General features: G+C 35.3%; 1 protein-coding gene across 2 annotated transcripts in view; it reads right to left on the bottom strand.

Moving 5' to 3' along the window:
* Positions 1-12,927, bottom strand: part of BTBD9 (BTB domain containing 9) — a 118,726-nt gene that overhangs the window by 97,845 nt on the left and 7,954 nt on the right. For both annotated transcript variants that reach the window (XM_032684444.1, XM_032684445.1), the window contains exons 4-7: positions 12,209-12,572; positions 10,353-10,617; positions 8,178-8,397; positions 4,905-5,024 (exon numbers count right to left, since the gene is read on the bottom strand). In XM_032684444.1, the coding sequence (XP_032540335.1) occupies positions 4,905-5,024; positions 8,178-8,397; positions 10,353-10,617; positions 12,209-12,572 (969 nt within the window). The remainder of the gene's footprint in view (positions 1-4,904; positions 5,025-8,177; positions 8,398-10,352; positions 10,618-12,208; positions 12,573-12,927) is intronic.

The raw sequence follows: 12,927 nt of genomic DNA, 5'->3' as shown, positions 1-12,927 counted from the left end.
ATCTTGTGGCTACATTTGACTTACTTTGAGACCTCAAAATTTTTCATTTTCTTTTAATTCTTTTAATGAATTTTTCATATTTTGTGGTCTAGGACAAAGTAAAAAGATGAAAATGCAAAACAAAAATGAAAGGATGAAAAAAGTGAGCAGGATAAAACAGGAAACAGCACTACCTGTTCAAAGACCTTTACCAGTATTACATTCAGTGTTACAAGAGGAAGCTGGAAGAACTATGAACTCAACACGTTGGGTTCATCACATGTTCCTAACTTTGACAGGAACCTGATTACATGAATATTTTCTGTGTCCTGTCTTCCCTCTAAAGAGTTTTCAGTTCTACATGAAAATTGCTATAAAGGCACAAACAATGAAAGTAGGACCAAAAGAAATTCTAAAAAAATACAGTACCATATTAAAAAAAGGAAAAAAAATTGCCCTGTAATCTCACTCTCTTAGTTGCTTTTTCTGCATACTATAGGGCTGTTCAATTTTCAAAGGTGGTAGAATAATGTATTCTAAAAGCATTTAAAGCAAAAATTAAAAGCCTAAACCACAATTTGTCAATAAAACCCCCCCATATTATACTTACCTTTTTTTTTTAATAAAAGCCCTCTAAGTAGAGCAACATCCCTCACTTGTAGTACTAAGCTTTGACACCAAATAAATAATCTTCCTGGTACAAATTAGCTTGTATATCTAAATCAGGAATTACATTTTAAAAATAACAAATAAATCATTTGATGAGTGTGAGAAAGCATAAACAATCTTCTCATTTCCTTTTTATTTTAGCATTTCAGTCTTTGGTTATTGCCCCTCCATTTTTTCCATCTATTAATCTAACAAAGGTTATGGCTGGCAAAAGTTACTCTGAATCTTTATGCTGGAGCATGCAAGTACTAACAGGAAAAAGCAAAGCATGTAAATAATCTTATCATGTTACTCACTTGACTCTGTCTAATTAGTTTGGATGGTTTGATACACGCTTTGCCAAGTACAAATTATCTTTCATGGGAAGCACAATAATGCCTCTAATTCTAACACTATTGTGAATATTTCACAATGCCCCATATATCAAAAAAATCAAAGTCATGACAGAGACTATGACACACACAACACATGACTCATTAAGAAGGGTGAATTGGTCTTAATTCACTTTGGTGTAAATTATTTGTTTTATTTAACAACTAACTGCCAGAACGGTGCATTTTTTTTCATCCATCTAGTGTGAAAGAGGCATTGACTGCAGATTTCAACATAGATAGATTTGCTTAAGAGAAAAGTTAAAGGTTTTCAAAGAGAAACAAAAACCTCAGCTGGCATACATGCAAATAGAAGACACACTACATCAATTTTTACGCCCATGGAAATGTTTGAGTAGCTTCTTAAAACTTAGATGAACACATCAGCTCAGCCCTTGACAGCTCTCACCTTTTACAACTAATATTTATGTGGTAGGTAACTCAAAAAGGCAACTAACCTTGCCTAATGTTACAGGGCTCATATCCTCTTTATAATCTGTTTGAACAATTGCTCTAGTGTATCAGACACAAACTGGCTGTCCTTCAACAACCTGTACAGAATCTGACATGTTCTACTCCCTCGCTTTGAAAAATGGTGTGTGAATAAAAACACCCAGCCAGTAATTCCAGCCTCCAGTTCTTTGTTGTTCCTCAAAATGTCATCCTATACAGTGATGTTATAAAGCACTTTGGGCTAAAATAACCTTTTTTTTAAAATGAAAAAAACCTATCTCAAGCCTGTACCGATAAGACACTTAGTCTGTGATCTTCTGCTAAAAAAAAAAACCCTCTAAAAAATCGCAGCATGGTTCCCAAAGTGGTTGTTTCCAAAAATATTATCTGCATTACTAAGGCAAAAAGGGAATAAATGTGAAAACTAATGGCAGGAAGACCGAGCAAAACATGATGCTTGCAATCCAGTCCTCTGTACTGTTTGTTCAATAACAAGAACATTTTGGCACTGGGACTTGCCACACTAACTTGAGTATACAACAGAAGCAGCATTGAGCAATATGAAAATATAATTAGCTTTGGATTAAAAAATGTATTGATTAACCAAGTGCTAGTAAATATGAGTGATTTGCTGAGTTACATTATAGTCTTTCTCTAAAAATGGGGCAGGCATTTATGTCTTCAAATTAAAAAAATGAGTTTCTTTTTATTATCTGCTGATAAAACAGGGCATATAAAACACCTAAAATATATCTACCTTTTGATAAGCATGCCTAACTTATCTGTAAAAACAGAATATCAAATAATAAAAGAATAAATTCTCACATAATCACATATTATATTTTAAGTCTGGGCTCAAAAGACTAGAGAACACCTTGTTTTTAGGTGACAAAAACTCCTACACATTTTAAGATATCTATTTTATGCATTATAGTATCCTAGAAATAACTAGTTTAACTCATTTAAGTAAACAACTACTTTAAAAACATAATCACAAAACACTGAAATTGGAAATGAAAAAGTTTAGTAGTCTTTCCTTAGTTCTTTCTAAACAGAATATTAATTAAAAGACAGATAAATAAAAGTCTCTAATACTAATATGTAAGTGTATGTAGCCTCCACTACTCAAAGCCTCTCTTCTGGAGGGAATTTGGTCCAAATTCCAGATCAAAGCAGAGCCAACCTTCAAGTTAGATCTAACTATCTATATGAACATGAATAAATAAATAAATAAAAAGTTCTTGAAGTGCAACTCCTCAAAAATTTGTCAGCAATTTTACATCTCTAATTACATGTAAAATTTCTTATTATTTACAGGAAAAACACATAATAGAGCAGTAAATTACAGCCACTTTTACTTTTGACTAGCAAATGCATTCTTACTACAGTGTAGGCTTCAATTCACTGATGTAAGCAGAGATTACAGAACAACCAAGAATTATTGTGTTGACTCAACTGAGAACTCACCTTAAGGTGAGTGCCTTAAGGTTACTGCTCCTTAACAATAAGTACTCATAAACTTATGCTACTACACGATTTTTTCACTTGCTCTTCAAAGAAGCTGCACCTCCAAGGAATTCCCCACCACTTTGTGGATATGACAATGAGGAACAGAGATTTATAGAACAGAACATGCTTCCTGTGAATCATGGAGCAGAACAGGAAAAATCTGAGGCATGAGGATTATGTGATAAGGAAATTTGCGCTGTAGTTTCAATATGTGCTACAACAAAACTGCAAGGGGGAGGCTCCCAGATGTGCTTGTGCATGCAGAAATTGTATCCCTGTGCATATGAAAGCACCATATGAAACGAACTCCCTCCTGATAATCTGCTCCTGTAAAAGAGGGCAAGTCACTTGCAGAGGATTAGGAGCTCACTGGAGAGCTAGAAAGTACAAGAGATCCTTCTGTGTCAAAAACGCGTAAGGTATCTTCTAAAACTTTGGAATAATATTTTCACCTCCTCTATTCCCTCTCTGCACTTTCAGGCAAGGCTACAAAGGGCCTTCACCAACACAGAACAATGACACTCTCAAAAGACAGCACACGCACACTCAAACACAGATGAAGACACCTGGGAGGGGGGATGGCAAACAGATAAACTGTTGTTGAAACAGAATAGTCACTTTTGGACAAGTCTTTGAATGAGGCCGAAGAATGGCAGCCCTTTTGAAAAAACAATTTAGGGAAGTCCCACCACAACAGAGAAGTCCCTAGACATTATATTGGTAACATGATGGAAGCAAAACAACCCTGTGCATACTAACAATCAATCCAATTTGCATGAAGCTAAAGTCACGCACAAAAAAAAATACCCCCAGGAAATGTAAAACACGTACCAACTCACAGACATTTTATCAATGCTAGGTGATTTATCACAGACATCTTTAAGCAAAAATTTATTAAACACAAACTAAGGGTCTGCACCAACCGTTTCAGAAAGAGAAAATGGTAAAACCAAAATTAAAAAAGTTACAGGGAAAAGGTGAGAATGTATTTGTTTGTATAAGGAAAAATAAATTTCAAGTCACATTCAATATGAACTTTATGAAAGGACAGCAAGGCTGAGAAAGATTTATCTGAGGAGGAGAGACAGGCAAGCGACCCGCCAAACCCCTTCCCCATAGACTACAACTGCTTGCCTGCAATCCAGTGTTGCAGAGCAGTAAGGATCAGAGAAAGAGGTCATTCTTTGGGAAAAAGAAAGCACTTCCCTCCTTGGGGATTCCAAGAGTTGCTGCGCCGAATAAAAACTTTGTGTCTCCAAAACAATCACAGTACAGGTAATTTCCTCCTTGGGCCTATGACCCAAAACCTAATGACAACAGTATCTTTGATATCTAGAGATTGTGGCCTCTTCCCCAATGAGCTCGATTCAATTTTTGGATAAAATAGATTCAATCTGATTATAAGCTTTTTCCAGAATTCCCAGCACCTACAGTAAAAAAACCATCATCACCTTAATACTGCTTAAACTCATCTAGGTATTTTGGGTTACACAAGGCATTGCTCAAACCTCCTTTCACTCTTTCACAACTTTAAAACAGTCTCTCAGTGCATCAGCAGAAAATATATAAAGATACATTTCCAAGTTCTATAGTAAGTATGTAAATGCATTATAAAAATTTAGGTAGTCAAGGAATAATGTTTACTACTGAGTGGAAAAAAAATCCTATCAGCTGCAAAAAAGCATGAGTATGAGTCAAAAAAAAAAGTAGATATGGAAGAACCAGAGTAAAAAAGTACATTTTATCAACTATATTTACATTAAAGAAGCATCCACCAAGATAGAAAATTTTAGGATAGCTGATGAAAGTTGTGTATATAATACATTTTTAGAAATACATAATGCAGTAGCAAAATCCAGCAACTTATTCTGGTGCCCACATTCTTTAATGTTAAGCCATGCAATGTTACATTGACGAACTAACCTGCAGACACGGGCAGGAAAATACAGGTTCTGCCAGGACCGACAGAGGTACTTAGAGTGATCAATAACCCGAATCCAGTCTAATTCATCCATGGACACCTCAATGTAGTAGGAATAAGACCTATGGATCGTCAGAAAACACTGGTTAGAACACAAGTTGACACATTTTAGGTATTAAATTTTACACCGTCTTCTGGATTTTCAGTTGTGCTGAAGAGAAGGCTGTTTATTCCTACCCAGATCCCCGTTTTCCAACCAGCTTTGAAAATAAACTGTCGTGCAGTTAAGGCATTTTTAGAATGATTTAAAACATCCTTACACTCACAATCTGCAGTCACTATAAGATACTTCAAAAAATGCAACGGAGACTTTCAACTCAATCACAAAACCAATAATAATATGTATTCCTTCTGCATGGAATAAACTAAAGCACTATTTCTACTGCCAAATCAATAAAGGAAAAACTCAAAACAATTAGCAGATCAAAAATGCAAATTCAAACCCTTCACTTAAAAAAAGCAAATTTACTTTAAGGTCATTCTCACTGATGCTGTTCTTCACTTTTAACCCTTTCAGTTCTTTATGATACATTGTTAAGCCTGTCACTACTTCCTTATACACTCCAAAATTACCTCACGAAAAATAAAAAAGTCACCAACAAAATCTCTGTCTTCCTCTTGCTTATCAATTATGTTTAGCTTATAGTTTGCTGTTAAGAGAAAACAAACCCAAACTAGAACTTTAAAGCCATAGCTAATTCCCTATTATACCTACAACAGTGACACTTATAATTAAGTAGAAACTTGACTTGTGGAGCAACAAATCATGAAATACATGTTTCAGCATATTTTCTTTCTCCTAATGTACTAATCTGCAACATTCACAGGCATTTCAACAGCACCACATCAGCACTTAACATCCTTCCATGCTGATTTCTAAAGAGGAGTTGCTCTTCCAGAGTTCTACAGAAACATTTCTTGTTAAACATTAATGCCTTTGTTAATATTTCCAATTTTCCTGAGGACTGAGAAGAGTAGGTGTCTAAAGTGGTACTGTTTAAAAATCCTTAAAATGTTAGAGAGCTGTTAATAGCAATTGACGCACTTGGAGGGGTTTTTAGATGTCAAAGCTTTCACATTCACACCAATCGGATGTGTAATATTCACAACCCATATAAATACACTGTGTTTTTGCAACATTATTATTACTAGCCTATGCATATTTGACCATACTAGACTCCAACGTTTTAGAGTTTGAGAGGTTTGGATACAGAAGTTACTGACAGTCCTCTGTGTGGTGAAAATTTAAGAGATTCTCACATCATCATTGCTGGATTAATGTAATCTTGTAACCAATAAATAACATGCTATTTCTTGGTTTCTGAAGGTACCAAACAAAGAAATATTATCTCAAAAATACAGTCACATTATCATATGCCTTTTTTTTTTAAGGCTAGATAGCATCTTTTAGCAGAGGCGATTTGGACAGTTACTCTCCTTAGCAATTTTATATCTAAGACTCAGCTGTTAATAACACCTCTAAACTAGAGGTGCAAAACACTTGTTATCTTATATTTAGTTCTGTTAAGAATATCCAGTAGACCAGAGCTTCACAGAGAGAGTTAAAATGAATGAGTATTTTAAAAAAATGTTCAAGAAGAAGCAACCATGTGCTTGTACATTATTATGTATCCCACAAGAAAGATGTAGGTAAGTGGTTGGCAACTGTTAGACTAAGAGAGTGTAGAGAGATTTGAAAAATCCCGAGAAAAAGCGAGGACAATCTCAGAGCAAGGTCCTTAAGACCATGGCTGGTAAAACTCTGCATACCTCCAAGGGCTAATATTCATAACTTCTCTGGCCAAACTCTTCCAAAGTTCAACTACCCCATTATGAATTTTTTTCCTATTATTTAACATGAATTTATCTTTTTGCTTGTGCCCACTGCTCTTTGCACTCTCAGCACGCAGCTGTAAGTGGAGTCTGGCCCTGTATTCTCTACATTTTTCCAGTGAATAAGTGAGGAGAGTAGCAAATTCTCCCTTCTAAGCCTGCTCCTCTTAAAACTGCAGGTTCTCATGTGCTCGAGCCTTCATCATCTTGGTGTCCTGCTGTACTCACAGAAGGTCAGTGTCTTACACTGAGGAGCCCACAAATAGACAAAGTACTCCAAATGCCTCCATTTCCATTTTTCTTAAGACAGTTGAGCTACTAGAGAGAAAAAACCCTGAAAATTCACAGAATCACAGAATATTCTGAGTTAGAAGGGACTCACTAGGATCATCAAAGTCCAACTACTGGCCCTGCACAGGACAGTCAGTGTTAATTCCGGTACTGAATCTGATAGGAAGCAAAAGAAAGCCCAGTAGCAAACTTTCCACAGAAAGTAAAAAAAATGAGGATGACACAGAAACTAGAACCTAAACCACTGTGCCCTCAGTATTTTATGAAGACAAAAATCTCTAGAGTAGAGGTCCATCTTGTCTGATATTCTGCCAGCAACAATGGTTTGTTCTAAAAATTTCACATCAAGGGCACAGGACACTAAACAACAGATAATTCTGTACTAAGCTGTCCCACAGAGAATATTTTTTTCTCTGAGTTTCAGCAGCTGTTAATTAATGCCTTGCAGATGAGGGGCATTTTTCCAGTCATACAAGCTCTCTAAAAATTGCTAGAGAACTCATTATTAGTATATTTCTAATACTGCTTCAAATTTTATAAAGTTGGTTGGTAATTGGTTCATTAATTTGGTTGATCTTCTGGGACAAGTAGTATAATATTATATGAAGCAGTTCCTTGTACCTTTGGAGTTTTATTTTTTTATCTTTCCAAAAGAAAGAGAGAAGAAACATAAATTTCAGTTGAACTGAATTAGGAGAATTAGCTAAAAACCATGAAGTGGCTTCTAATAACTACTGTAGTTTATTGGTAATTCACATTCTAAATAAATTTTACTATCTCTGAATTACAGAATGACAGAATCATTTAGGTTGGAAAAGACCTCAAAGATCGAGTCCAACCTTATTGTCAAAGTGTGTTATTTCTTAAGTTTTGACATATCGAAAAAAACTGAAAAAAAATCCAGCCAATGTTTACAATGTAAATATGTAAAAAATAAGGCTCTTCCAACGAACTAGAAAATTGTTTTTCAAACTAAAACAATAGCAGTTGATAAATGGCAAACAGAAAACAATTAAAACAATTCATATTTGGTAAACTTTCATTAGTACAAACTGCATTACCTTCCCTTTTTATGTCAACTTGGCACCTACCGACTGTCTCTGTCCCACAGGAGTATTCGTATGTAGTTGATTATTGATGGCTGGCCTAGTTTAATTTCAATTCCAGAACGGCAGTCATCACTGATCGGGTGTCGAGAGAAGCCATGATCCAAGTCGTAGTTCTGAGTATCTCCATCTAATAAAGCAGACTTCAGCTCCCCTTTTACAACCTGTGCTCCATACTTCATTGTTGCAATGTTTTCCCCTGGTACTAAGAAGAAAAGGAAATAATTGTTTAACTTTTACACTCTCATACTGCAAATTAGGCATTCTGAACATCAACTCTACTAGGTCAGACCAAAGATTTATTGCTAGTGTCCTTTCTTGGCCAAGAACACATGCTCAAGTGAAAAAAAAAAAAAAAGGCATTTTAGAAACTTAGCTTCTTCAATACCTCCTAGGTCTTTTATGGTAATAAAGTTGTGATAATTTACTAGCTTGTAATAGCTATATTCTCAGTCCTCTTTGTGATTTTACGGAATTCTGTTGCACCTTCCTCACTCAATCAGTACTTTCCTTCTTGCTTTAAAGTTTTGGTCTGTTTAGTCTCTGCTTGTGATCAGCTTCTCACCATACCTCTAACACTTTTTTTTGCCCTTTTTTTCTGTCTTCTTTTTCTGATTTCAACTGTTGTTCACTTTGGTTTCGGGTGTTTGTTTTGTCTTGTTTTTCGTAAGTGGAAGGAAACTAAAAATCACATTAAATGTACAAGATGGGGATCAAATATTCAAGATGCATCATGAATTTGCAGGGTGGTATATAGGGTAGTATAGCTCTTTTGATAGCTATATCACCTTCTAGTACACTGCAAAGCTAAATGAACTCGAGTGAAAAAGGAAAGTTTTGGCTACTTGGGCTTTGAACCGACATGGTAAAGCAAATTTTTTTATGCCATCATTTCGCAGTAATAAACTTCTTGCATGCTAGGAACATATTCCATCAAGATAACTGGAGATAACTATCCTTACCTTCAGCTACAAAACAATACACTGATGAACCACCCTCTTCAAAAGACATTTTTAAAACCTTCTTTGAGGAGAGACCCAAAAAAACATGATCTGAAAGCTAAATGATAAAAAGCTGCCCCTGAACTCTTCAGGCAGATTGGCAATAGAAGCATGAATTTCAACAAGGTGTTAAGTTTGACATCTAAAGAACAGAATTTGAAGTGTTGAAATTTTAACTGTATTGTAGCACTACTACATCAAATGCACAATTATGAAACTGTAAGTGGTTGTCAACATTTACACAAACAGAAAAAGTTCCAAGAGCCTGAACGAGTACTTAAAAAACAAAGAAATTCCACTCTCCAAAAACCTGTGATTAGGAGCACGCTATTGTGGAGAGAAAAATATTCAGAAAAAGAAGTCAAAGAAAACACCATCTGACTTATTCAAATTTATCTACTGCAGTGTCAATAGAATATCTTGCATGACAAGACTTTTACAGTAACCTAGTATTAAACTCATATGTTTAAATATTAATATCTGTAACTTCTACAGGAGAACAAAGGGGATATGAAGTTAACATTTTCAGAGCTCATCATGTATGACTGAGAATACAGTGTAGGCTCTTAGAGAACATTTAACTTTATTCTTTACTGTAGGCCAAATACTCTCTATAAGTCACACATTAGAGAGCTAACAATACCTTTCTAAAGCTCTAGTGCTAGGTACTCTTGTTGAATTAACAAGAAGCACAGACCCAAGTCAAGCACAAAGCTTCTCACACTTTTTAGGCTTCCATTAAAACAGTTTTGAAAGACTTGTTTATACTACTTGGGCAAGCATGTGAAGAGTAAGAGAAAAGTCGTAAGTAGTGGAGAAAATATGAGCATCTTCACAGAAGTAGAAAACAAGTTACCATCAACATAAAACCATTTAAATATCATATATCCCAGAGCCAATGCATTTTTACTTTTAATATTTTTGTAAAAGCTTTTCTAATAAAATAGCAGTCCCTCTAGGAAAATACACTTTTATTACAACATTCACGTTTGAGTAATATCTGAGATAAAAAGCAAGAAAATACATTGACTAATATTATCTGACAGACCTTTAAAACATGTAATAATAGTTAAAAACTCAAAAGCACACACTAACCATATCCTCCAGACAACCACAGTCACTAAATGAAAAGGAAACAAACAAAAAACTTGATGCTTACTTAACATGCCCCTGTAGTTGAGGTCCATGTCCCGACTCTCTGAACGAATCTTAATGGCATCTAGGATGGCATCAGGTGACAACAATCCAGAAGGTCTCACAACATTCAGTAGTTCCGTTAGACTCATCAATGGCAAACGTACTGCTTGCATGATTTCAGCATGGTTTTCCTTGGGGTTATGTTTACACCAGTTCATCAAAGCTTGGAAAATGTCCTTCTCAGGAGCTGCAAATGAGTCCCTCACTACAATACTTAGAAGAGCAGCCTGGAAAAGAGAAACAAGAACAAAATAAAACCACACAAATAAACGGAAATTAAATTGAGTTTTATTTTTTTAATCATGGGAAATTAAAATAATTAAAAATTAATGGGTATTTTAACTTGTAGCTATTAAAAATAATCTCCATGGGAGTAACTCCCTGAAACTGTATCTTGTTTTAGTTATATAAGAATTACAGGATCCACCACAAAAGTAAAAGGTAATATTACAAAACCACTAGAAAAAATAAGTCAGAATTGAAATGCAGAGAACTACTCAGAGCAATATAATACCACTCACTACTTCAAATTTACTTTGGAATATTATAACAGATTTGGAAGTATAGTTCAAAACATTCCTTTAAACTTAGGCTGCTCTAAGAACACTGATAAGAAAAAAGTGTTGCTCAGAATTAGTTTTTTAAACCATTTCTAACTACTTGGGATTTCCTTCCCCCTACAATCTCTTTGTCTTTTGGTACAAACTTAGAATAAGTAGATAAAAACTCCAGTGGCTCTTATTCATGCAGAAAAACCACTGACTGCAAAATGAGAACAAGAACAATCAAACAGCTTTTGGATTTTCACTTAGCTAGCAGAATAATCAGGAGTTTGCATAGAAAAAGGCTAAATCTCTCATATATACCAGGACTGGCTACACCAAAGACGTCAAAGTATGCTCTTCCTGATGAATGACGTTTCCTCATTTCTTTATCATTAATATGCTCTCAGAGCTCAGACTGACACACTGCACAGGACAGACGAGAGCGTAGAGAAAAAAATATTTTTCCCTTCTCAACTAGCAAGTTAGCAGAGCCAAAGTGTCTCATACTCATTCAAGGAAGAGACCATTCACAGCTTTTCCACTAAAAACACTTAAAAATAAAATGAAACCATCATTTAAGGTCCTCTGCTACTTCATGTGAACATCACTTGAAAACACTCCGTCACTGTTATAAACAGCTCAAAGACCACTCCAGAGTAAGTGGAAAATCTGAACTTCATAGACTAGCCTGACTCAACCATAAATATGCATCTAACAATAGAACTAACACACAGAAAACCAAAACCACCCTACCACACCACTATATTCTGCAACTTCAGAACACGATAACAATCAGCAACATAAATCACAGCAGTCTCCAGAGTGCTTTAGTTTACACAGTAGAAAATCCCCCATCACTGATGCAGCCTGTATCAAGAAAATAATGGAATGGAGTATCTCCTGCCATCTTCCAATCTTTACATTCCCTGTGTGGCATTCAGAAGCCAAATTCTATTATATCAAGAACAGATGAAATGAGACAAATTAAGATTGCCTGCTCCCATCTTTTAGAATACTCCACCAGATTTTCTATATTTAGCTATACTGACTGGTCAAAATTAAATACCTAAAAAATTCAGAACAGATCACCAGAACTTCCAGTTCAGCTTGGCTTGAACATTCCCAACTGTTACCGTTTCAGTTGTATAAAAAGACAACTGTTAACTAAGAAATAAATTTTTATTTGGTGCCTGCATTAGTATTTTTATCATGAAGTTATACACAGATTAAAATGAAACATTTCAGGGGGGGAAAGTGCAAACAAAACATATACCTTAGAAAGTGACAGGAAGCCTTCACTGCAGAGAACCTCTTGGGCATTTCTATCCATGAACATACAGCACATAAAAGTTAATTTGGGAAGAGAATAAAGACTGGCAACATCAAACGTCATACAGACATTCTGAATATTAAGTATTGTGCAAAGATATTCAGATGTAGAATCCTCCAGTTCTGGGAATCCATATTTATGTGCTAGGCTTAAGAAGTCTAGAAGAACCTCCTCTTTCTCATCTCGTAGTGTAGCACGACCAGTGTAAATATATTTCAACAGCATGGCAAATGCTTCTGCAGTGGTGTCCTGAAGAGGAATTTCTGCTTCAGGCTGAGATTCTCTCATTCCTCCATACAATAATGCTCTATAAGGAAGATAAAATTAGGGAAATTTATATCCTGACAAAACCCATGCAAAAAGTAGAAAAAGAAAGGAATAACTATTTGCAGCAAGGGGAATACAAAGGGGACATGGTTTAAGAATCTACAAAAGAAAACTCCTTATACTTGGTATTTATAGTGTGGCTCTGCTCTGAAATCAACTGCCCAAGAATAATCTTCTAATGCATTATGTTTTTATCCTACACAATAATACCTGCAGCTCCACTTAGAACAACAGTTTGTGAACCAGAAATTGAGATATGGTTGTTGTGCCTTGCTTTTTAAACACAGTACTATCAATGAGAAAGAAAATTTAAAAAAAACTATTTCATAAAGCAA

Source organism: Chiroxiphia lanceolata, chromosome 3 (genome assembly GCF_009829145.1).
Source record: "Chiroxiphia lanceolata isolate bChiLan1 chromosome 3, bChiLan1.pri, whole genome shotgun sequence".
Taxonomy (NCBI): domain Eukaryota; kingdom Metazoa; phylum Chordata; class Aves; order Passeriformes; family Pipridae; genus Chiroxiphia; species Chiroxiphia lanceolata.
This window is presented reverse-complemented; position numbering and strand designations above follow the sequence as displayed.